Genomic DNA, 26,612 nt, shown 5'->3' on the forward strand with positions numbered 1-26,612 from the left:
GAATCAGGGTGACTTGATTATCTTTCAAAACTAGTTGTTCAAAATTGATGGTTTCTTCTTTTGTTACACATCATAGACTGCTTGTTGGATTCCTATTACTTAAAATTCTGAAATTGTATATACCCTTATTTATACTTCTTGTGCCTTCCTCTGATTTATCCACTTGTCAAACTCATCCCTCAAACATAGATCAAATTTCCTTGTGTAGGGAACATATTATGCCTAACTTATCTTACCATGGCAGTTAGTATAGGGATAAATGAATGCATGTATAAGTGAAAGGCTTTCTATCTATCTAGCCTAGGGATGGCACATAGATTTGTGTTAACTATGAATGCATTTGATTGCATGTGTTAAACAAATTCATTGAGTGGTGGGTTAAACAAATAGGGGTTTACTTTTCTCACATATCAAGATGCTTGGAAACAGGCAGCTGCAGCACTTGCTCATGGACTCTGAAATCAAGAAGGACTCAGTTTCAAGATCACCAAATGCATACAAAACAAGAAAAAGTAAAGAAGGAGAATAGCACCAACTATTCAGTGGCCTTCTGGTGATGTCTCATTAACTGCACCTAGCTGCAAGGGAAGCTGGGAAATTGAGTTTCTCACCTGGGGATGAGTATGTTACTGCCTGCTATAGTTTGGTTTGCTTGACCCCTCAAAATCTCATGTTTAAATGTGATCCATAATGTTGGAGGTGGGGCCTAATGGGAGATGTTTTTGTCATGGAGGTGGATTCACCATTAATGGCTTGGTGCTGTCCTTGTGGTGAGTTCTTGCTCTATTAGTTCCTTTGAGAGCTGGTTAAAGAGCCTGACATCCCTCCCCACTTTATTTCCTCTCTTCATGTGATCTCTGCACAGTCAGCTCCCCTTCACTTTTTACCATACGTGGAAGCAACCTGAGATCCCCACCAGAAGCCAAGCAAATGCTAGCACCATGTTTCTTGTACAGTCTACAGAACCATGAGCTAAATAAACCTCTTTTATTTATAAATTACCCAGCCTCAACTATTTCTTTATAGCAGCACAAGTAGATGAAGACACTGCCTGAGGAATATCTTGGTTCTGTTAGCAAAGAAGGATGGGGGATGGATATTAGTTGGGCAACCAATGGCATCCATCACATATTTCATCTCATGTTCCAAGGTTAATAGATTTGAGGTGGAGCATTGTGTTAAGTATCATGAAGACCTGACCAAGTCCAGCAGGTGAAGGTACTTTGATTGATCATTAATATCTACTATGGTTGTGGAGTGGGGTATGACAGAAAGTTTAGTGTGTATTTGCCATCTTTTGTCCATCCCTTGCCCCTTCAAGCCAGTCTTTCTGTATCTTCCCTTGTTAGTTTTTCCAAACCCTGCTCACACATGTATAAAAATCCTTTTTAATAAACCACTCCCAGTTTACTCATTGTAAGTGTTCAATTTCTTTCCTGCAAGGATCCAGATTAGGGCTGTCTGTAGTGCTTTGGGGGCTTGTTATGGATGAAAGTTTCAGAATTACTGGTGAACATTTTGGTCTCCCCCTTTGATTTTAAGTTCCTCAAAGTCAAGATCAGGATGCCTCTTACACTCTACAGGATACTCAACATGCAGCATGTCTTGGGATGTGCTCATGAAGTATTTTTTATTCATTTTTATTGATCAACCCCCTTCCCCTGCCCAGGGCAATGATAATTTTTCTGCTGTGCTTTATATGTATGTCCAGCTGTGAGATGTTGGAGACAGGAGCTTTCAGGGATTAGTAGGAGGGAGATGACATCTTTCCTGGTTCTCTCTGGATTGTATTGTGACAGGCCAGTGAGAGCTATCATTTCCAAGCCCTGTTGGTTGGAAGTGGCTATGCACCAGGTGGCCTAGAAGGACAAGTATGTCATCAGCTGGGGGACCATGCACTCTCTGCCCTGTTCTTCCTCTGCCTCCCTGTTCCCGGGCCCTAGGGTCTACCCTCTGCAAACAGGCCAGTGATGTGTTATTAGACTTGCCACCCATCCCTTTACTTTTGGCCACTGGAACCACCAGTGATATCATGTGATATCACGTGAATCCCTGGAGCCTGCCATTCCTAAGGTCAACTCCTTGTCTTTCCAGTTTCATAAAAACCAACATATTTTCATTTTTAGCTTAAGCTTCAAATATTTCAAGTTGGGTTTCTGTCACTAGAAACTCAAAGAGTTCTAGTGTGCTGGAGGAGGTTGGGGAGGAGTCATTTAGTGTCTTCAGAGCTGAGTTTCTTCAAGTTTACTGAACATACGAATCATCTGGGGATCCTGTCAAATTACAGAATCTGATTTAACAGGTCTGGAGTAGCGGCCAGAGATACTGCATTTCTAACAAGCTCCCAGTGATACCTATGCTGCTCATCCAGGAGCACATTTGAATGGCAAGGACTAAGAACCGCACCATCCAATAATGAAGCCACAAGTCAACACGGCTATTTACAATTGCCGTCTTTCCTTCCATTTTTATCTCATAATTTCATTAGCCCACCAGAACTCTTTGAGTTTCTGGTGACAGAAACCCAACTCAAAAGATTCGAAGCTTAAGCTAAAAAGGAAAATATGTTGGTTTTTATGAAACTGGAAAGACAAGGAGTTGGCCTTAGGAATGGCAGGCTCCAGGGATTCACATGATATCAACATTGTCATCACCACTGCCGTCATCACCACCACCATGATCATCCCTTGCTCCATCCTTTATTGCTCCCTTGTCTCTTTTCTTGATTTTTTGGGCCTCATTCTCTCTACTTAAGGACTGGCTTCCTCTCCCTGGCGGGGGCTTTGGCCACTGGTGGTTCCAAGCTAACATGATCACACTTACCATCTGAATGAGAAAGGAAGCTCTTCCTCCCAGTGTCTGACTTGGTCCTGTTTGGGTCTTATGCATGGTACTGTACCTGTCCCTGAACAAGGTACTGGAATGTTGTGGGTCACTGCTGTAGAAGGGAGAGTGGATTACCATGATGGGAAGCCCCAGAATGAGATGAGCAGAGGGGGATAGGAGTACATCCTCAAGGAAGAGAAGGAGTGCAAGAGGTACAGGGCAGACAGAAGCAGCGGATGATCACTCCATCCCACCACTCTCTTCCACCTCACCAAGAATCCTGCCCATCTATTCCCCCTAAGAACCTCCTTCCTAGTTTCTGCCATTCTTTAATCATTTCCAGTGGAGGAAGATAGCTTGACATATTTTGCTGGGTGTTTAAAAGAACACACCCATCTTTCCTGTGTATTTTCATCCCCACCAATTACCAAGGCTTTCCCTTTGGGTCTTTCAAGCATTTGATAGCATCTCATACCATTGTGCGTGAAAAATTTATTTAAGTTACCTTGCAGTGGCAAGCTTAAGTGCAAGGGTGGTAAATGGCAGGAGGGGAAGGCAGCCATCTGTCAAGGGAGAGCGTGTTGGAAATGTTCATTAATGGGAGGGAGGACAAGACAGTATGTGGGTGACAAGGTCTGGGGAAGGTCCAGGTGCTCGGGGCACAGGCAGGGAAGGCAGTGCAGGCAGGAACTGGGAGATGAGTTAGCCACAGCCACTTTTAACTTTTTTTAAAGAAAAGAAGATGTAGGCCAGGCTGGGCGCGGTGGCTCACGCCTGTAATCCCAGCACTTTGGGAGGCTGAGACGGGTAGATCATGAGGTCAGGAGATCGAGGCCATCTTGGCTAACACGGTGAAACCCCATCTCTACTAAAAATACCAAAAAAAAAAATAGCCGGGCATGGTAGTGGGAGCCTGTAGTCCCACCTACTTGGGAGGCTGAGACAGGAGAATAGCGTGAACCTGGGAGACGGAGCTTGCAGTGAGCCGAGATCGCGCCACTGCACTCCAGCCTGGGTGACAAAGCGAGACTCCGTCTCAAAAAAAAAAAAAAAGATAGCTATTATTTTTACTTTTGTTTTATTTATTTTTTTTGAGATGGAGTCTTGCTCTATTGCCTAGGCTGAAGTGCTGTGGAGTGATCTTGGCTCACTGCAACCTACGCTTCCTGGGTTTAAGCAATTCTCATGCCTCAGCCTGAGTAGCTGGGATTACAGGCACCCACCACCACACCCAACTGATTTTTGTATTTTTAGTAGAGATGGGGTTCACCATGTTGGCCAGGCTGGTCTCGAACTCCTGACCTCAAGTGATCCGTCCTCCTCAGCCTCCCAAAGTGCTGTGATTACAGGTGTGAGCCACTGTACCTGGCCTATTTTTATTTTTGAATAGCTGTCTACATGCAACTTTGCTGAGTGGTAAAGAGAACTATGGGGATTTCGGAGATTGTGTAAAGTTACGGAGAATCTACGGCCCCTGCTCTCAGCTTGGGGGAACGACAAGCTGACCAAATGAATCCTGAGCTGTGTGGTGAGGGCTATGTGCAGAGATGGGGATGGTGTCATTGGAGCCTACAGGATGGGAGACAGGGCATCCCCCAGAGAAGGCCAGGCCCTTTTGATTCTTGAACTTTTCAGTGTTTCCTGTATTTTGGGAAGTGGGTCTTTCCCCTTATCTGTAGAATAAACACATGCTAAGTTTAGATAAACTGGCCAAAAGTCTGTAAGTTCCCATAAAAATGAAGCATCTAGACCAGAAGTTCCCAAGGTGAGGAACTTGTTAGCAATGCACATTCTCAGTTCCCACCCCAGACATACCCATCAGACATTCTACCCAACCTTCCAGGTGATGCTGGTGCCCACTCATGTTTGAGAACCACTGGTCTGGATGAGTGTCAAGTGCGAAGAGTGAGGGACTCTTTAAACCTCACCAGAGCAGAGATACTTAAAAGCCACCTTCTCAGAGAAATGGCAGTGCCCCAGCTACCACTCGCCAGCAGCCCAGGGAGGGGGAGTGACTGAGCTCAGGTCACCCAAGGGCGAGCCTGCACACACAGGGGCTTTTCACTCCCACTCGGAAGCTCTTCTCTTGACTATTTTATGAATCTATTTGAGAGACCCTGGAGAAGGGGGGACCTATAATTTCCTTCTCTGTGTCAAAGAGATCTGCTGAAGATTCCTACAACAACACTTACATCTGGTTATTTTCTGGGAGGGAGGGAGGGGCCAAAGTTTCGCTCTTGTTGCCCAGGCTGGAGTGCAGTGGCGCCATCTTGGCTCACTGCAACTTCCGCCTCCTGGGTTCAAGCGATTCTCCAGCCTCCTGAGTAGCTGGAACTACAGGTGCACACCACCACACCCAGCTAATCTTTGTATTTTTAGTAGAAATAGGGTTTCACTACATTGGCCAGGCTGGTCTCGAACTCCTGACCTCAGGTGATCCACCCGCCTTGGCCTCCCAAAGTGCTGGGATTACAGTGTGAGCCACCGCGCCAAGCCTATATCCCACTTTTAAAGTCCAGTTTGTGATGTCAGATCCCTCCTAGATGGTAAATGAGAAATGTGACCCTATGAACTTGAAACCGGAGGTACTCAAGTCAGAGCCCTTACACCAAGCCCTCGGGAGCCAGACAACAATAAAGAAGACGAAGTAGAGGAAAAGGTTATAAAAATGTTTAGTCTTTGCTTTATTGAGTTACAACAAATGAGCGACAAGTTAGAAAAATTGGTTTTATTCAAACTTCCTAGCAATTGACTTGTGCGGTGTACTCAAATGGGGGGCAATGTGGGACGGGGGAGGGATTGCAACCAGAATTCATATTGCAACATGTACACCAGATATGTCTCTTGGTTTTCCTTCTTTTAAAAGGTAGGGCTAACTGAAAAAAAGTGCACTCAGGTATCTAAAATTTTCCCAAAACAAACACACACACAAACAAAAAAAATCAATTCATGGTGAGGCTTTGAGCTAAAATCTTGTCAAATACCACACCGAGAAAAGGCAGTGAAGAAGAGAAATGAAAACCAAAGCCATTCACCTTTGTACCCTCCAGATAGGAAGATCTTATTGTTGTTGTTTTAATGTCACAATAGTACTGATCATACTAACAGAGGCAGGAGCCTCTTCTGCTGGTATTTAGAAAGGTGCTTAAAGAGGCCGGGCGTGGTGGCTCACGCCTGTAACCCCAGCACTTTGGGAGGCCGAGACGGGCGGATCACAAGGTCAGGAGATCGAGACCATCCTGGCTGACACGGTGAAACCCCGTCTCTACTAAAAGTACAAAAAACCAGCCGGGCGAGGTGGCAGGCGCCTGTAGTCCCAGCTACTCGGGAGGCTGAGGCAGGAGAATGGCGTAAACCCAGGAGGCGGAGCTTGTAGTGAGCCGAGTTGGTGCCACTGCACTCCAGCCTGGGCGACAGAGCAAAAGACTCCGTCTCAAAAAAAAAAAAAAAAGAAAGGTGCTTAAAGAACTCAGCCACCTGCTACCCAGTTCTCCCAGGGCTGGCTGGACACAGCCTGGCCCAAGAGGCCAAGAATTTGCGAAGCCAGATCCCCTCTTGGCAGTTCATAAAGCCTTCTGTTGGAGTAAGGCAGGGACCCCCCAAAAAAGCAGCCAGGGGAAGAACTGGAAAGGAATTTGATTTGGAGGATCTGTCGCCTGTCACCTCTCTCCAGGTTGAGACAGAGGCCTGGATTTCAGCCCTTCCTGCCGAGAAATCTCCCAAATTTCAACCTACCTTTAAAAATAAAGTCTCCCTACTTAAAATCCAGTAGATATCATGGCACTAATACTAACACCCCTTTCCCCAAATTAATAAAACAAAAATAAAAAAAGAAAAGGAGAAAAGAGAAAAGCAAGGTGGTTAGCCCTCCCTCCTGGAAAAATCCTTACAATGGTAGTGCTGGAAAAGGAAGTTGCCCTTGATTAAAAAGGTAACAAAATTCCCATATTGTACAAATCAGTTCCAGTATAGCAAGAGGTGAGGGCTAGGGCAGAGGAGCAAACTATGTACAAGGACCCATTGAAAACGCAGTAGTAGGACTTTGGCACTATGAACAATTCCCACCGGTCCTCTGGGAGGTGCGTCTGAGAGTTGCTGGGCTTCTGCCCCCTCCAGGCACACACGAGCTAAGCAGTTCCATTTGGAGTCACTGGCGAGGGTGGCCCATGGCTGGGGAGGGACCATTCCTTCTTTCTTCAAAGACAGAGCATCCCCTTGATCAGCACAGCAGTTCTAACTGACTTCCCTAGAAGACACAAAACCACAGAGTCAAGATGTCAGGCAAACGACCATTGTTCCCTGGGGGGAAGATATCATGGTTTGCTTCTTCCTGGCTCTCCTGGGTTGGGGTGGGGGCCTTCCAAAGCCATCCTAGGGCCTGGAAGAGAGACACGTGCCCTTCACGTATGGGGCCTGTTGTAAGGAAACGAGTATGTTTTCTGAGCACAGATCACCACTATAGGAAAAGCCTCCAGAATCAGGCCTTTGAAAACAGAATGACTTTCTGGGCAAGCGAAGGTGGTGGCCTGTGATTCTTTTCATCCTTACAAGACCCTTTTATTATTCCTAGGCAGTCAGCCAGTCCCAGTGGCTCCTAAAAGGCCCTGAAGTCAGACAAATCTGGATTTGGGTCCTAACTTCTCCCCTTAGTGGCTGCAGGGCTGTACCTATATGACTTGATCTCTCTAGGGCTTAGTTTTTGCTTCTGTATAACACGGATGACACTAGCACCGACCTTAGAAAGTTGCTGCAATGGTGCCATGAGTTGATGTACACAACAGTGTTTGGACTAGCACCTGGCACATGGTAAGTATTGTAGATACTTCTACTGTTTTTATTAGATGGAGCCTTTTCCAAATGTGGTAGGATATAGAAGACGGATAAGTTGAGGGATTGTAAATGTGTTTTTATTTAATGTTTATATGAACTCTAAGAGGTGTAAATATTACTATTATTCCTATTTTACAGTTGAGGAAACTGAACACATAGGGGCCCAATAGGTTTCCCAAGATCACACAGCTAGTAAGTGGCAGAGCCAAGATTCAAACCCAGGTAATCTCTAGAGTCTGTGCACTTAATAAACAGAATTATTAAGAATCGGTAGGAAGAAATGTTTAATTCTTATACCCTTGGAAATAATGAAAATAGTCCAAGGACCTTGTGATAGGTGGAATGGTGTCCCCCCAAAAGTATATATTGAAGTCCTAAGTCTCAGTACCTCAGAATGTTACCCTGTTAGAAATGCCTTTAGAGAGGTAATAGTTAAATCAAGTGAAAATGAGGCCATTATGGTGGACTCTAATCCAACATGACTAGTGTCCTTACAGAAGGCGGAAATTTGGACACAGAGACAGATGTGCATAGAGGGGAGATGTGACGATTCACACACAAGAAGATCACGCGATGATTGAGGCAGATATTGGGCTGACGCATCCACAAGCTAAGGAATGCAAAGGATGGCCGGCAGACACCAGAAGCTGGGAGATGGGCACAGAGCAGATTCCCGCACAGCTCTCAGAAGGAAGCAACCATCACAGACTCCCTGATTTTTGTCTTCTGGCCTGCAGAACTGTGAAACAATACACTTCTATTGTTTTGAGTCATTCCGTTTGCAATACTTTGTGGTAGGTTGAGGAAATGAGGACAGGTCTCATCATTACTTTTGCCTCCTCCTAAGATCTAGAGATCCTGGGAAAGGGATCCAAGGCTCAGGTCTGTAGAGCACACAGCCAGTATCCCATGACGGGCTGGAAGTTTCTCAGATCTGTAGATTCCCGGAGTCACTGGCCTTTTTTTTTGCCTCCCTCCTGGGAAGGCTGTTTGGCCACTTCTCTGGCTGAGAAGGTGCTGATAAGTGTTTTTTTTTTTTTTTTGTACAGGGGCCAACAGCAAGCAAAGTAGACTTCTCAGCCAGAGGCATCAGATGATCATCGATAATGCCATTGATGCCTAACGTCTGGATGTTAAACGTACCCACATTCCCTAGATGCTCCTGGGAGTAAGACTGAATATTGGAGTTAAGAAACCAATTTATAAAAGTCTGCAGACAAAACCAGATTCCAGGGTGTCCTTAGGATCTCGACTACCTAAAAGTGATCCAACCAAAGTCATCAAGTTGTAAACACTGCAGGGATCCTTATAGGTGATGCTGTCAAGATCACTCATTTCACCAGGGGGAAAAAAAAAGGAAGCTTGGGAGGAAAAGTGATTTCTCCCAGGCCATGGCCTGCTCAGTGGCATGGTCAAAAACAAGAATGATCATGACTTTCCCTCCAACAGTGAGAGTAGCTAGTTTCTGGCACCAGGCCCCATGCTAAGTGGTAATATGGCTCATCTCATATACTCCTTACAGTGACTGGCAGGTGATTGGTAGACCCACTTCACAGTGAAGAAATGGAGGCTTACAGAGACTAAATGTTGTGCTTAACATTGGGTAACCAGTGAGTGGTGGAGCCGGATTCCACCTTGGCCAGTCCAACTTCAGAGCCTCCTGATTCTTAATTGCTCTTCCCTGTACCTATTTTGCATCCAGGTCATGCACAGCCTCTCCATGCACAGAGCTAGGTGGCAACTGAAGACAGCACGATGGCTTCAAAGGTAGGAGGCTGGGACACCCAGTGAGGACCACGAGCCTTATTGCTGATCCCAGGCAGAGCCACAGGTACTCCCTGGGTGGGCACAGTAGCCCACCGCCAGCCTCTGCTGGTGCTTTCCAAGAAACAGGGTTTTCCCCAGCAAATGGGGACTTCCGCAACCTTTGGGAGGGAGGCTGCCACTGGTTGGATGTCTACCTGAACGCTTACAGATCCTAGGAGACAAGGCCCAAGGTTGGGAGACAGCTACTGATATTCTTCCTTCCAACCTGGCTAAAGTACGTTGGATCAGCACAGGATTGAGGGATGGGGTGGAAAGAGCTGTGGAGGTGGAGAAAGCTGGGATCCAGGATCTGCCACTTCCTGGCTATATGCCGAGGTTGGTTACTTAACCTCCCAGAGTCTCACTTCCACTGCACAGAACCCATGGGCTGCTGGCAGGGTTACAGACAGGGTCCTGTAATCAGGTCAAAGCAATCAGGTCCTGGTACTTGACAGGGGCTCAAGATAGATGGCTTCACTTTTCCTGAGGAAGGCCAGGCATTTAGTTGGGGCCTTAGTGAGCTCACCTGTGTGTATGTGAGTCTAACCATCTTCTGTCTCTCATATTACAGATGACACTGAACACTTCTCTTCAAGTGATTGGCAAAAACTCCAGCTTTTTAGATAAACCTCATCATTAAGGTGGTTCTCCATCCGGCAGTGTGTTTCTATGATTCCTTGTGTAACTTCTTATGTACAAACATGTACAACCCTCCAGTCATATATATTCCTTAACAAATGATGAGCAAAGCTCTTAAAATAAACACACACACACGGACTGCAAGGCCAAAAGGATGGCCTGAGAAAAGGGAGACAAAGTCAAATTGACTTTGTGTGGCTTTTGCAGAGATCTCAGATGTGTATGGATGGCTATGGGCCCTGGGAACCCCCTCAGAACCACTTGGACTTTCTCTGTGGACCTTTTCCAGGGTATTGAGCAGTGGACAGGATTTGGGTTATGGGAGCTGGAGTCACCCTCAAAAGGAGACTGGGAAGATGCTGGCAACAGAAGACAGGGGCCTGCCCCTTCTTCAGGGGTGTCTTCCGTGGACGTCCTTCCCCAAGGCCCTCGGTAGACGTGCGGTAGAGTGGGTGGAGGCTGTCCTCCTAGGGTGGTGACAAAGTCCACATTTCAGGATTGCTGTTCTATAGAGCATTGCAGTGCTTTGGGCTGTGAGGCTCTTGCTAACTCCCCTGGGCTTCTGTCAGAGTCCTATTACCTGGTCAGAGACAGTCACCCTGCAAAAGACCAATGCCCCATCCTAGAGTGCGACTCAGAGCCCTGGAGGACGCTGCAAAGCCATTGGGCAGGCATTTCCTTATGGCCCCCTGGGACATTTCTACCACGTGATGGCCAGTCTGTCGGTGAACACGTCCCAGAATGGGAACCCACCGCCTCCTACCCTCCCTTTCTGTCTTGGGGAAAACTTGGAATGTTAAGAAGTACTAATTCTTTAGCAAAATCTGCTTCTCTGTTACTTTCCTCATTGAAGAAACAAAAACAGAATTGTTTTCCCATGTGACAGCTTTCTGTTTCTGTTTCTCTTTAATTTTCCCAGGAGAACTTTCCCTAGGGCCCTAGGGACTTGGGAGTGAATAATACTGCACTCCATGAGAAAGGAAAACAAACACCGAGAGAGTGATTTATTATTTCTCCATAATATTTTCTTTGAGAGGTGTAGCAAGGTTTATTGCTCATTTGCCGAGTGCTTGTTACCTGCTAAACATTTTGTTCCATTGTCATCTGGCTTCATTTTTGTTACGGACAAACTTGCCAGTTTAATTGTAGTTTCTCCGTAGGTAACGTCTTTTCTTTCTGGTTGCATTTTTTTCCCTCTTTGCCCTAGCTTTGTTGAGGTATAACTGGTTTGTAGAAAACCGCACATAATGGATGTAATTTGGTGAGTTTAGGCACATGCATACACTCATGTTACTGTCACTACAATCCAGTAACAAACATAAAGCACCTCCCAAAGTTTACTTGTGTCTATTTTTTTGGGGCGGATGGGGAGGTAAGGACCCAACATGAGATCTGCCCTCTGAACACATTTTGAAGTAAATATCTTACTGTTAACTACAGGCACTATGTTGTACAGCATATCTCCAGAAGTTACTCATCTGTATAACTGCAACTTTACACCCATTGTACAAAAATTCCCCACATCCTCCTGCCCCATCCCTGGTCAACATTACTCCATTGTCTACTTCTATACCACTCTGTAATCTTTCCTCCCCTCCCCTCCCCCGTCTTTCCTTCCCTTCTACTTCTATACCACTCGGTAATCTTCCCTTCCCCTTCCCCTTCCCTTCCCCTCCCCTCCTCCTCCCTCACCTTCCCCTCCCCTCCCCCTCCCTCCCCTTCCCTTCCCCTCCCCCTTCTCTCCCCTTCTCCCCTCCCCTTCCACTTCTATACTGCTCCGTAATCTTCCCTTCCCTTTCTGTTCCCTTCCCCTTCCCCTTCCCTTCCCCTTCTCCTTCCCTTTCCTTCCCCTCCCCTCCCCTTCCCCTCCGTTCCCCTCTCCCCTCCCCTCCCCTCCCTTCTCTCCTCCCCTTCTCCCTTCCCCTTCTCCCTTCCCCTCCCCTTCCACTTCTACACGGCTCTGTAATCTTCCCTCCTCTTCCCCTTCCCTTTCTCCTTCCCCTTCCCCTTCCCCTTCCCTTCCCTTCCCCTCCCCTTCTCCCACGCTCCCCTCCTGTCTCCTCCCCTCCCCTCTCCTCTCCTTGCCTTTCTTTTTGAGACAGAGTCTTGCTCTGTCGCCCAGGCTGGAGTGCAGTGGCATGATCACTGCAACCTCTACCTCCCGGGCTCAAGCGATTCTCATGCCTCAGCCCCCGAATGGCTGGAACTACAGGTGTGTGCCACCACACCCGGCTCTAATTTTTGTATTTTTAGTAGAGATGGGATTTTACCATGTTGGCCAGGCTGATCTCGAACTCCTGGCCTCAAGTGATCCACCTGGCTTGGCCTCCCAAAGTGCTGGGATTACAGGCATGAGCCACTGCATCTGGTCTGCTCCATAATATTTCTTTTTTTTTTCCCCAAGACAGAGTCTCGCTCCAGCCCAGGCTGGAGTGCATTGGTGCGATCTTGGCTCACTGCAAACTCCGCCTCCCAGGTTCAAGTGATTCTCCTGCCTCAGCCTCCCAAGTAGCTGGGATTACAGGCACTCACCACCATGCCTGGCTAATTTTTGTATTTTTAGAAGAGATGAGGTTTCACCATGTTGGCCAGGCTGGTCTTGAACTTGTGACCTCAGGTGATCCACCTGCCTTGGCCTCCCAAAGTGCTGTGATTACAGGCATGAGCCACCGTGCCCAGCCTGCTTCATAATATTTGAGTTCAAACTTTCATTTCTTTTATTGAGGGTAGGGGGCACAGTCTGATTTTTAACTAGAATTGAAAAAGGGAAAATGTGTTGGCATGGAGGAGGATTAAGCAACTTCCCAGTGGATGACAAAACTCTGTGCCATCCCAAATTGTCTGTACACTAGACTTGGGTCGGTTTTGGCCACATCCCGCCAAAGCTCTCCTTCCCTGCAGTGGTTTGAAGGGCCTCTAGGGTTGGGGAACTTGCTGCTCCTGACCTATCAGTGCATATTGGCCATGGGAATTTAATAGAATCAGAGCAAATGGAATAGTATTTTAAACTCACTGGGCCGAGTCCCCAAAGTGCTTACATGTGTCGGTGGGTTTGAATTCCAGCTCCACCACTTTTTACCTCAAAGACTTGCATGAGCTACCTTTCTGCACTGCCTTCTCATCAGCCCTAAATAAAGAAACTAACATGAAGCCCTGCCCAAGGAGAGTCTGAGCTCAGACTCGCCTAACCTTGCCCCCACCTGATGGTTTGTCTCTACCTGCCCTGGTAGCTGAAGACAAAACACATAATCTTTTGGAAACTCTATGGCCCTGCCCATCGCCTAAGAAACCCAAGTACTCATTCTGGTCAATGTAGGGCAGGATTATATCCCCTTCTACTACTGCAGCTGGCACTCCCCTGAAAGCACCACCTCCTGGCTGGAGGCCAACCAACTCAAGCCATTACAGCAACTCATAACAGAACAACCCTGCTTTAAAGGGGCAAACAACAGTTAATGCCACTGCCTGCAACACCCTGGCTAACCAGAGGTCCTGAGTCTGTCCATGTGGCAATTTCACTGCTAGTGTAACCAGCATTCAAGAAAACCAGTGCACTAAACAAAGCTACAAACAAGGACTCCCACAGAGTCCACTTCATTCCCATGCCACCTCCACTGGAGCAGGTGCTGGTATCCAAGGCTGGGAGACCTGAAGATGGATCACATTACAGGACTCTTTATAGACATTCCCCAGCACGAGCCTGGGGCTCAGTAGCCCCACTGGGTGGCAAGACCCAGATAGGCAATAACAACTACTACAGTCTGGTGCTCAGGAAGCCAGAAAGAAAGGGCGAGAGCACCACATCAAGGGATCACCCCATGGGACAAAAGAACCTGAACAGCAGCCCTTGAGTTCCAGATGTTTCAATCGAAACAGTCTATCCAAATGAGAAGGAACCAGAAAAGTAATTCTGGCAATATGATAAAACAAGTTCTAAAACACTCCTGTAAGATCACACTAGCTCTCTAGCAATGGACTCAAACCAAGATGAAATCTGAATTGCCAGAAAAAGAATTCAGAAGGCTCATTATTAAGCCACTCAAGGAGGCACCAGGAAAAAGTGAAAACCAATTTAAAGACATTAAAACAACAATATAGGATATGGATGAAAAGTCTCTAGAGAAATAGATATCAAAAAGAAAAGACAATCACAACATCTGGAAATGAAAGACACATTTAGAGAAATGCAAAATGCACTAGAAAGTTTAAACAACAGAATCAAACAAGTAGAAAAAATAGCTTCAGAGCTTGAAGACAAGGCTTTTGAATTAACCCAACCTGACAAAGAAAAAAACTAATTTTAAAAAACGAACAAAGCCTCCAATAAATTTGGGATTATGTGAAATGACCAAACATAAGAATATTGGTGTTTCTGAGGAAGAAGAGAAATCTTAAAGTCTAGAAAATTTATTTGAGGGAATAATCAAGGAAAACTTCCCTGGTCTCGCTAGAGATGTAGATATCCAAATATAAAAAGCTCAAAGAACACGCAGGAAATTGATTGCAAAAAGATCATCACCTAGGCACATGGTCATCAGGTTACCTAAAGTCAAGATGAAGGAAAGAATCATAAGAGTTATGAGGCAAAAGCATCAGGTAACCTATAAAGGAAAATCTATCAGATTAACAGCAGATTTATCAGCAGAAATCCTGCAAGCCAGAAGTGATTGGGATCCTATCTTTAGCCTCCTTAAAAAAAATAATTACCAGTCAAGAATTTTGTATCCAGTGAAACTAAGTTTCATAAATGAAGGAGATATAAAGTCTTTTTCAGACAAACAAATGCTAAGAGAATTTGCCACTACCAAACCAGCACTACAAGAAATGCTAAAAGGAGTCCTAAATCTTAAAACCTCAAAATACACTAAAATAGAACCTTCTTAAAGCATAAATCTCATAGGACCTATGAAACACTAACACAGTGAAAAAAAAAAACCCCAAGGTATTCAGGCAACAATTAGAACGTGAATAGAACAGTACCTCATATCTCAATACTAACATTGAATGTAAATGGCCTAAAGGCTCCGTTTAAAATACACTGAATGCTAGAACGTATAAAAATCTACCAACCAAGTATCTGCTGTCTTCAAGAGACTCACCTAACACATAAGGACTCACATAAATTTAAGGTAAGGAGCGGAAAAAGATATTCCATTCAAATGGAAACCAAAAGTGAGCAGGACTAGCTATTCTTATAGCAGACAAAACAGACTTTAAAGCAACAACAGTTTAAAAAGACAAAGAGGGACATTATATGATAAAAGAATTAGTTCAATACGAAAATATTACAATCCTAAATGTATATGCACCTAGTACTAGAGCTCCCAAATTTATAAAACAATTACTACTAGATCTAAGAAATGAGATAGACAGCAACACAATAATAGTGGGGACTTCAACACTACACTGACAGCACTAGACAGGTCATCAAGACAGAAAGCCAACAAAGAAACAACAGACGCAAACTATACCCTAGAACAAATGGACTTAACAGATATTTTCTGAACGTTGTATATTTCCAGGATTATTTATCTCCTCTAGATTTGTAGTTTGTGCTCATAAAGGTGTTCATAGTAGCCTTGAATGAACTTTTATATTTCTGTGGTATTGGTTGTAATATCTCCCATTTTGTTTCTAATTGAGCTTTATTTGGATCTTCTCTCTTCTCTTTTTTGTTTGGTTAATCTCACAAGTGGTTTATTGATTCTGTTTATCTTTTCAAAGAAACAGTTTTTTGTTTCAGTTATCTTTTGTGTGTTTTTTAAAATTTCATTTGGTTCTGCTCTGATCTTTGTTATTTCTTTTCTTCTGCTGGGTTTGGGTTTGGTTTGCTCTTGTTTCTCTAGTTTCTTGAGGTGTGAACCCAGGCAAGTCATGCCCACCATGGCCACCTTTCAGTTCCCCTTGAGTATGTCAGTTCTTCTGTCTGGAATGTTCTTCCCCTCCCCTCTGCCCAGCATACTCCTGCATGTTGGTCTAATGCTTTGGTTTTCAATTCATCCATTATTTCTTCTTATTATTTATTTATGAATTTATTTATTTATTTTTGAGACAGAGTCTTGCTCTGTGGCCCAAGTTGGAGTGCTGTGGCACGATCTTGGCTCACTGTAACCTCCACCTCCTGGGTTCAAGTGATTCTCCTGCCTTAGCCCCACAAGTGGCAGGGACTATAGGCATGCACCACTATACCCAGCTAATTTTTGTATTTGTAGCAGAGATGGGGTTTCATGATGTTGGACAGGTTTGTTTGAACTCTTTTTTTTTTTTTTTTTTTTTTTTTTTTTTTTTTTTTTTTTTTTTTTTTTTTGAGACGGAGTCTCGCTCTGTCGCCCAGGCTGGAGTGCAGTGGCCGGATCTCAGCTCACTGCAAGCTCCGCCTCCCGGGTTCACGCCATTCTCCTGCCTCAGCCTCCCGAGTAGCTGGGACTACAGGCGCCGGCCACCTCGCCCGGCTAGTTTTTTGTATTTCTTAGTAGAGACGGGGTTTCACCGTGTTAGCCAGGATGGTCTCGATCTCCTGACCTCGTGATCCACCCGTCTCGGCCTCCCAAAGTGCTGGGATTACAGGCTTGAGCCACCGCGCCCGGCCTGAACTCTTGACCTCAGATGATCTGCCTGACTTGGCCACCCAAAGTGCTGGGATTACAGGCATGAGCCACTGTGCCTGGCCCCATTACCTCTTTAGGAAGTGTTCCCTAAACCTTCAATCCGCTATTTAAATCCTCAAATTCCTGTATTCTATACTCCAATGGCATCAAAGAACATGTCAGTGTAGCAACTTTCCTTTGTGTTTGATTAAAGATTGGTTAAAACTTCATTTCCCATTAGACCAAGGGCTCCATGAGGGCAGGGACATGCTGGGCACACTGCCTTCCAGAGCCCGGCACACAGCAGACATTCCACAAATATTTGATGGATGAATGAACCAAGTCACTTATTAGGAATGTCTGTGGGTTAGTGACTTCACCTCCTTGGGGCCTACATTCTTCCTCTGAAAATGAGAGGGCTGGATTTCATGGTGGCTAAGCCTCCACGAGCTGCCCAAAGTACAGTGAGAATTCCTAGGATGAGAAGCTCCAGAATTAAGTAAATGGAAGTGGTATCAGTTAACTCCCCATTAGACATGAGGGAAGCCAGACTAACGGGCAGTCCCTGAGAAGCATCACCAGTAAGTATCTGGTGACAGATTCTCCAACAGACCTTTCCCCACACATGGGAAGCAAACTGTACCCAACTCCTCTTGCTGCTGTCAACCACTGGGGTTAATGAGTGATGGAAAAAAATGAGGACAAGCAAAAGGACTGAAACACCAGATCCCAACTATCTTTTAAAATTCTCTGGTTGGTTCAATGAACCGTTATTCAGCATCTGCTCAGAATCTAAACTAGGGATTCAGAGATTAAGGGAATATGGTCCTTGCCTCTAAGGGTCTGGTACAGGAGAGAGGGAAACAGATGACAACAATATTTTCATTCATTCACTCATTAATTAATTAATTAATTAATTCAAACATCTGCATTTGGACAGCTAATCTGAACAGAGTGTGAGGGCATACCTCTTCTGGATCTTAAATCGTAACCAGAATGCAATGCTTAACAGCCTTAAACATTTTAACCAAGCTGAACCATGGAAAATATCTTTCTGGCATTTCACAATTTTTTTTCTCTTCTCCAAAGCCATCCCTAATCATCAGGAGTTGGAAATTGTTGACAGAAATTGGGAGGCAGCGAAGGTGGTGGCTGGAGCTTTGGAATCAATTTTAGACACTGGCTGAGTGAACTCTGGCAGTTCCTGAGCCTCAGAATTCTTTGTTTAAAATAAATGGGAAGGCGGCTTGCACATGTGGGTTGCTGGGAAGGTTCTGAATCAGACAACATGTTGGAAAAGCCACCTCTCCTCCTAGTTCCTCCGGTTTCTGTGTGCACTGCTCTCAGGAAACTGGTGTTTCTATGTCCATTTCTCACCTTTATTAACTGAGATTAGGTAGGGGCTGTGTCTTGGTCATTCTGGCAAATCTACACAGACTAGCACAGTGCCTGGCACAAAGAGGGCTCTCTAAAGTTCTTGCTGAAAGAATACATTGTGGATTAGTTTCCACTCCCACACAAAATCAAGAAATGACCACACTCTGTTTGTTCCGGGCTGTGGTGGTGGATGCCACTGTTGGAGAGGGCAGGGCCAAAGTGGCTGGCGTCAGGCACTGGCCTGACAGTTGAGAGGTAGCTTCCAAGGTCTTCCAGCTGTTGGCTGAGGAACACAGGGCAAGTCACTCATTTTCTCTGACCCTCAGTTTTGCCCTCTGTAAAATGGGGAAAGGACTGTACCTACCTCACAGGGTGGGCATGAAGTTGAAATGACTTAGTAGACGTGCTTAGAAGGCAACTGAACACACAGTGGGTGTCAGTCAATGGGTACCCTCACTAGCAATAGTAACAGAATATTCTGTTTCACCAAACATCAAGGCTGATGTCTGACAATGTCTTGCTCAAGTACGTTGACTCATTTTTCCGAAAAAACAAACTTAATTTTCAGCCTTTTCCTAGGACACGTCCCTCAATGGAATGACTCAAAGATTCTTCAGACACAGGGACTGAATCGAGACAACACAATTCAAAGGCTGGGAAGTACTCCTTATCTTTGTGCCTAACCTCAGGGCCAAGGTGAGTCTGGACCGAGTCAAATGCTGTCCTAAGCCTTGCAGGGTTTAGAGAGATTTGGTTGCAGGAAATGCTTAACGCCTACAGAGGAAATCTAGTCCTAGAGCCAGCTCTCAGCTGCTTGCTCAAGTTCCTCCCCCTTCACCCTCTTGCGCATCACATAACACCTTTTATAAAGTCAAAACCATGAATTATTTCAGGATTATTATGTGTCATAACTGAACTGAACTGCAGGTTCCTAAATAAATAAGTACTTAAATAGGGACATCACTGAATATTTATGAATTCAAGAGACTCATGTGTTTGGTTCACGAAAACTGTGAAGTAATTTGGAGAGATATCTTTTCCCTTTAAATTGAAAGAATTCTTTAAGGAGTGCCTCTGTCCAGGATGTGGGAGAACCTTCAATGCCACCCCTAGTGCAGACGGCAGCCCCTTTCTCAATACAATGGACCTCCAATGGTGGGGCATGGTGGCTCACGCCTGTCATCCCAGCTCTTTGGGAGGCTGAGGCTGGTGGATCACCTGAGGTCAGGAGTTTGAGACCAGCCTGGCCAACAGTGAAACCCCATCTCTACTAAAAAAAAAAAAATACAAAAATTAGCTGGGTATGGTGGCACGTACCTGTAGTTCCAGCTACTTGGAAGGCTGAGGCCAAGAGAATTGCTTGAACCTGGGAGGCGGAGGTTGCAGTGAGCCAAGATGGCACCACTGGACTCCAGCCTGGGCCATAGAGGAAGACTCTGTCTCAAAACAAAACAAAACAATGGACCTCCAAAATATCAGGGAGCCATCAGGGATATCTGATGTTGCCACGTGTGGAACAGATCTTAGCATCCTGTTTAGGGATGTTTTCTAGCTCACGGCTGGGGCATTTACCATAATGGAACATAAAGTGGGGTTCCTGTATGCTCCTTTTTTTTTTTTTTTTTTTCCAGACACAGCTAGTCCCTGTCCTGAGAAGGGAGGTATCAACTAGAAATGGAGAATTTCTGTCAGAAATAATGAGGTAAAGATGGCAGGAGGAAGAGTGAGGACTCTGGAGACAAACTCATGTGTTGGCTGGGTGAATGTGGGTAAGTTCTTTGGTTTCTGAGTCTGTTTCTGGGTTTATAAAACTATAGAGAAGCTACCTCCCGAGGAGAATTAAGAGCAGAGCACCAACCTCAACCTCTGCTATTCAGGTGGCCTTCGTTCATCACTCCATCCTTCCTCCCCAAAGGTTTTCTGTATGATTTTAACATTCCCTCCCTCATTACTGTCTTCTTTGGGCCACTGGGGCATCAGCCAGGGTAACATCCCACCCCCATGAGCATTTTCAGCTGGTGGTGGTGGTATAGCTTGAGAGAGGAGAGATGGGGACGGGGGCCTCAGGGGCCTCTGGAGAACTGCTGCCCCTAGACAACCTCCTGCTCAGCCATGGGGCCCCGGAAGTGCCATCTGAGCTTACCTTGGGATACAGAGACACTAAGCATCTTTCTATTCAAATTCAGCAAACACAGTTTGTTCAGAATAGCTTTTGCCTGTTATGGGAAACCATTGAGTTTGCTTTCAGTTTGCCTCCTCTTATCCTTTACCGAACCCAAGCTCTACCTTTTGGCTATGCCCAACCTCTTTTGGTTTCTCACTAGTGCCATTCCTTTTCTTGTCTCTGGACCTTGGCCATGCTGCTTCTTCCATTTGGACCCTTCTTTCCCTTATCTGTGCACCTGGATAACTTCTTCTCATCCCATCAGTCGGATGTCCCTTTCTCCAAGAAGCTCCCTAACCCCCAACCTGGGTGTTCCTCCTCTGAGCCCCCACACAGAGCTGTGCCCTTCCCCATTGTAACACACATCACAGTGATGAGTAAAGGAAAGTGCGATTTCCTCTCTTCTAGGCCTGCCCGAGCTCCGTGTGAATGGATACTGTGTTGTCTCTCTCTCTCATGGCACTGTTTCTAGCACCTGGAGTAGCAGCAGGCACACAGTAGGCGCTCAGAAGGTACTGTTGAATGGAACTGAATCCTATTGTCCTCTCTGGGGTGGGAGGAAAAAGCAATCATGTAGACAAGTGTCATGGACGGGAAAAGATCAAGGATAGAAGATGGGAGGCCCGGCATGGGTGCTCATGCCTGTAATCCCAGCACTTTGGGCGGCCAAGGCGGGTGGATCATCTGAGGTCAGGAGTTTGAGACCAGCCTGACCAACATGGCGAAATCCTGTCTCTGCCAAAAATACAAAAATTAGCTGGGTGGGGTGGCACATGCCTGTAATCCCAGCTACTTGGGAGGCTGACACAGGAGAATCTCTTGAACCTAGAAGGTGGAGGTTGCAGTGAGCTGAGATCGTGCCATTGCACTCCAGCCTGGGCAACAGAATGAGACTCTGTCTCAAACAAACAAACAAACAAAAAAGATGGGGCAAGCAAGGAGCTTTCATGTGGACCAAAAACAAACAAACAAAAAATCACCCCCTCATTTTAATGAGGGAGGTATGGGCTAGACTGGTAGGTTCTCTCAAGGTGGGAAAATGGCCAGAGGTGCCTAGGTAGAGGTGGGAGGTTGCTGTCATTGTGGCCTCAGTGCACTTCTATCCCCGTCCTTTCACTCGTGCCCTCCCCTTTGGGCTGCGCCCGCACCTTTGACACACAGGCATTTCCTCCTCCAAGTGGGAGGAAAAAGGAGAATGGAGAATGATGGCATTCTGGGACTGGCTGCTCGTTAAAGTGCTCTTTTAATAGCGGATGGAACTGGCCAAAACAAGGTTTCTAGAGAATTTCATTTATTTGTCAGCTGCCTCATTTTATTACCGAATCAATGAGTTAATGAGCGACCTGGTTGGCCAAAGTTGTCCAAGTTCATTAAGACAGAGGTGTGGTAATTTCCAGGGCTGCCTTTGGGACCTTATCAGTCGTTCGGGAGGTTCTTACATTTATTTTATCCTTTGTAAAGATAACTGGGGAGGCCCATTCTGTAGTCTTTTCAGTGACCTCTGGAGAAGCCTACCTGGGCAAACCCTGTATCTTCCTCCTTGTAATATTTCCTTTCCCTCCCGCAGCCTTCCCCCTGCCACCGCCCCCATTTCTCAACTCACCACCGAGCTGCTGTGCTTCAGGCCTGGATTTGCACTGACCTCTTAGGAAGCAGAACACCAAGGGCTTCAGTGGCATGTCCCATTATGGGGATGACATGGCCATTAGTAACCATGGAAACCGCCCTTCCCCATGGCTTGTGTGGTTCTACAGGCCTAATTTACATCCGGCTCTTCCAGATTTGAAGGGGTTATGGGGACCCAAGCACAGTGGCACCTTCCTTTAGCCCTGACAAGGCAAATACCAAGCACTTTCAAAGCCTTTTCCGATTAGAATAACCTCAAGTCTTTGATTCAGTAAACGTGGATACGTATTTTTAAAAAATCCAAAAAGAGAAGGGGAAAAAAAAGAGAGAGAGAAAAAGAAACAACCACTTCATGTTTGGTGTTTTTACAGCAACAAACATAAAACACAGAGGGAGGATGTGCTTTCTAACAGTCACAACTAAACTTCAGAATGGACAGGCCTGAAGGCTGGCACCCAAACAGGCTACAGCCAGCAGTGCTGTTCCCTGGGCACAGCCTTACAAATGAGGGCATAGTTTCCATCAGCCCCCATTTTTCTTCCTTTTTCAAAGAGCCTTTACAAATAACTCATCAGCCGGGCTCAGTGGCTCATGCCTGTAATCCCAGCATTTTGGGAGGCAGAGGTAAAGGGATTGCTTGAGTCCAGGAGTTTGAGACTAGCCTGGGCAACAAAGTGAGACCCCGCCTCTTCCAAAAAAGTTAAAATATTAGTTGGGTGTGGTAGCAGGTGCCTGAAGTCCCAGCTACTTAGGAATCTGAGGTGGGAGGATCGCTTGGGCCCAGGAGTTTGAGGCTGCAATGACCTATGATGGAGCCACTGCACTGCAGCCTGGGTGGCAGAGCAAGACTCTGTCACTAAAAACAAACAAAAAAACCCACCAAAACCAAAACCAGACCCTTCCACTACAAGAATAAGTATGTGAGGTAATGTGTACGTGAATCAGCTCGATTGAGACATCCCACTAGGTAAACATATTTCAAAACATCATGTTGTACGTGATCAACATACACCATTCTTATTTGTTAATTACAAGAAAAAGAAGCTACCATCTACGTCAACATCTCTGTACCCTACAATCTATACCAACCCTGGCAACGAAAAGAAAGCAAGCTGCATTCTCCGCTGCTGCCTGGGTGAGCAGGTGGAATTACCTGTCTAGGCCTGGCCAGCCTCTGCAGGGACGCAGTCGGAGTCCGATTCGGCCAGTTCCACCGCGCCTTCTGCTGCAGCCTGACTCCAGCTATCTGATCTATCTGAGATGGCATCCTCCTCCCCGACCGTCACCTCCACGTAATCCACAACGCTCGACTCCTCGTTCTCGTCGCTGCCCTGGCCATCCCGGCTGCTGCCCTCTGACCGGTCTGAGGTAGCCTCTGAGGGCTTTGCTGGCAAACAGTCTTTTGCTGGCTCGCTGCCTACTTTTACCCTGGGTACCAACTTCTCCAAGTCCTCCTCGCAGAGTTTTTTGGGGTCCTTGTAATATTGTGGAACCACGTCACCCCCGTTCTTTGGGCTCTCGGCGATGGGTTTTGTTGCTTTCCTTGCTACGGCATCGTAGCCGTGATCATCTGCCATGGGCTGGTGCTGGTACTGCTCCATCCACTTCACGGTTCCTGTTTTCAGCAAGCATCTGTTCTCCTTGAACCAACGCACTATCTCAGTTCGGACCAGGCCCGTCTTGGCCGCTAACTGGTCGTACTCCTGGGGAGTAGGCCACTGGGTTCTTGCAAACGTGCTCCTCAGGAGATGAACCTGTTCTTGACTTTTTGCAATTGCTGGCGAAGGGCTGGGCAGAGAACTGGTTAACTGGGCACCAGAGAGCTGGTCGAGTCGAGACAGAGCACCGTTGGGGGCTCCCGCATCTTGGCCTTTTTTGCCAGACCCCATGGAATCCAAGACAGCTTGTTCCATGCTGTCTCGAAGCTTCCGCCTCTCCGAGAACCAGGAGTCGATCTCTCTCCTGCTCAGCTTGGTCTCCACCCTTAGCCGATCCAGTTCTGCTTGGGTAGGAAAAGAACTTTTCAAAAAGCTGTCTTCCAAGATTTTCACCTGACCCTGTGTTTTCTCTTTGAACTTCTGGGGGGCAAAGTCTGGGTATGCATGGTAGGTGCGACCGTGTCGGGAGGCCGCGATGGCCAACTGGTCTTTGGCAAGGGATTCGCTGGTGATGTGGACGATGCCCCTTTGACACCGATACCGGTGGTCACTGAACCACTTCTTGATCTCGCTCCTGGCAAGGCCAGTCACCTCGATAAGCCGGTAAACCTCAGCATCATCAGGGAACTGGCTCTGGAGAAAGCTGGCCTTGAGATGTGCTATCTGCTCCTTTGTCTTCTTGCGGTCACTGGCTGGCGTGGGCGGGGGGTTGGCCACCTTGGGTGGGGGCTCTGGCACCTGAGCGATGTGTGGACGCTTGGGCTCGGGGGCAGCTTGGGGAGTCACCAAGGGTCTCTTCTGGCCGTGGTTGGTGACTCCTGCCACGGCAAGCGTGATGGGGGAGCAAGAGACGGTTGTTGACCCGCTGGTCACCTGAGTCAGCACCAGGCTAGTCTGGCCGAGGATCTGGCACGGTAGAGCCGTCTGGAGGATGGGCTGCGTCATCTTTGTGGGGGCCAACTGGGCGGGCAGCACAGTGATGGTCGGGGGTACTGACTGGATGGTGCCATTGAACATCTTCTTCCGGGCCTCCTCTACCTCTTCTGGGGACCAGCTGATGCCGTGCTTTAAGCGCTGGGTGGCAAACCAGATTCTGATGTGCTCCTCTGGGTGTTTGGAGGCAGCCGTCAGCCAGGACAACTCAGCCTGGGTTGGGTAAGGAAACTTGTTGAAAGAGTTGATCATTGTGGCATTTGTATCCAGGGCAGAGTTGTATTTGGTAGTATTTAGTGGGACGGGGACCTTGGGCACAAGGTTGATATTTGGTGGCAGCTGTACAGAAGGCATGACGTGTCCTAATGTGTCTTGGAGGAGCTCCACACCTCCGAGTCTCGAGAGGATCTCAGCTGTGTCTGTCACCAGGCGGGCGGTCCCTTCCACGTGGTTCTCGGGGGTGATCTCCTCGGGCTTCTTGGGCACCTTCTTGGCATCCGCTTTTGGTTTTCCGGGCTTCATGATGGGGGTTTTACTCACCGAGATCCCAGAATCACTGTCACCAGTTCCAGGGCCGCTGGTGGTGATGGACACGACATGGTTGGCGGCTTCGATGGACTGTTCCAAGACAGTTTGATTATTGCGCTTAATTAACTTCAGCTTGAAGTTGGCCTCCCCGGGATGGAACTTGGAGTTGTGGTCGGACAGGGAGTCGTACTTTTTGGTTGTGAAGTTACATTCTGCACACACATAGAGGGGGTTGAGAATCACGTTGGGATGCTGCATGTCAACGTGCTCCGTGAACTCGTTCAGGTTTTGCGTGGAGTAGGGGCAGTATTTGCACTCATAACCACCTTGGAGTTTTTTGGACTGGCTTTCTCCCGTAGATTTCACCTCTATCACTTCATTTTCTTTGGAAGAGTTTTCAAGTTCTGCTGCCCAACTGTCCTTGGCCACGTCAGGCTGTGGTGTGCCGATTCCTTTCTCTTTGGCCCCGTCTACCTCCTCGGGCACATCTTGTTCTACTACTTGTGATGTCCGAACCATGCACGGAGTTGTAGATTTTCGTTTGCTAGCCATGCTGCCTGTCTGTGTGCAATGGCTTAGTTTTGGAGGGGGGTAGGGAGGGGATGGTGAGATTCTTGGAACGAATAAGGTGAAGGGCTTTTGGCTTTATTCCCCCTCAAATGGCTTTGGCTTTCCTTGTATGCTGAAGTCTACTGTGTGAGCTTTCAGAATGATTTCAGCACAGAAAACTGCAATGGCGCCAACCACTAAACACACCAGGAAGCATCATATCTGCGGGCAAGAACAAAGACGGGGTCAGTGTCTCTTCACAAGGCAAAAGAAACTGGCACTTCTTTATGAGTTTTCCCATGACCCATCCCAACTGGCACCCAAATCGAACACCTATGTACGCCCAGATGGCGTGAAAGTGCTTATAAACAAGAAAGATCGCATTATTCTTCTCTTCCTTTTTTTGGGAAGGAGGTGAGAACAGGCCCAAACCAAGCAAAGGTGGATGAGGGTCACCATTTCATGTTTAGAGACAAAGGAATGCAGGAAAGGTAGACAGGTACTAAAATCTTCTGAAGTGGTGAGAGGGAATGTCGCAGATGGTGTGCTTGCAAGCCGCTTTTAGATACGGTACCTCGGAAGCCAGACGTGTCCCCAGGGCTGGCAAGTGAAATTTATCCAGGCGTTAGAAGACAGATATGAACATTTTGCTTATCATAAAGGCAAAATCACAATAGAAAATCCAGAAAACGCAGAAAAGTATAAAAGAAAAAAAAAAAGCAATCACCCCCCAATATTGTAGTTTTATTGTTCATCTCACTTAAACAGTTTCCCATTTCCAAAAATAGTGAGCAAAATGATGATTTTAAAAATCATTATTTCATCACGTGGTGAAACAGTCATGTGTGGTATATCCCTATAATGCATGTTATTACATTGTAGGGATAGACCATGCATGATGTGCTCAGCCATTGGACTTCTTTTTTAAAATTTTATTTTAAGTTCTGGGATACAGGTGCAGAGTGTGCAGGTTTGTTATATAGGTATATATGTGCCATGGTGGTTTGCTGCACGTATCAATCCGTCATCTAGGTTTTAAGCCCCGCATGTATTAGGTATTTGTCCTAATGCTCTCCCTCCCCTTGTCCC

The 26,612-nt window shown here is 46.5% G+C and overlaps 1 protein-coding gene across 5 annotated transcripts in view; it reads right to left on the bottom strand.

Moving 5' to 3' along the window:
- Positions 1-5,486: 5,486 nt before the first annotated feature.
- LOC105468504 (zinc fingers and homeoboxes 2) overlaps positions 5,487-26,612 on the bottom strand; it is a 196,238-nt gene continuing 175,112 nt past the window's right edge. For all 5 annotated transcript variants that reach the window (XM_071067874.1, XM_011718727.3, XM_071067873.1 and 2 more), the window contains 2 exons: positions 23,009-25,745; positions 5,487-7,072 (listed from right to left, as the gene is read on the bottom strand). In XM_071067874.1, coding sequence (XP_070923975.1) covers positions 23,013-25,526 — 2,514 coding nt within the window. In that variant the 5' untranslated portion in view covers positions 25,527-25,745 and the 3' untranslated portion in view covers positions 5,487-7,072; positions 23,009-23,012. The remainder of the gene's footprint in view (positions 7,073-23,008; positions 25,746-26,612) is intronic.

The sequence above is a fragment of the Macaca nemestrina genome, chromosome 8, assembly GCF_043159975.1.
Source record: "Macaca nemestrina isolate mMacNem1 chromosome 8, mMacNem.hap1, whole genome shotgun sequence".
Lineage (NCBI taxonomy): Eukaryota > Metazoa > Chordata > Mammalia > Primates > Cercopithecidae > Macaca > Macaca nemestrina.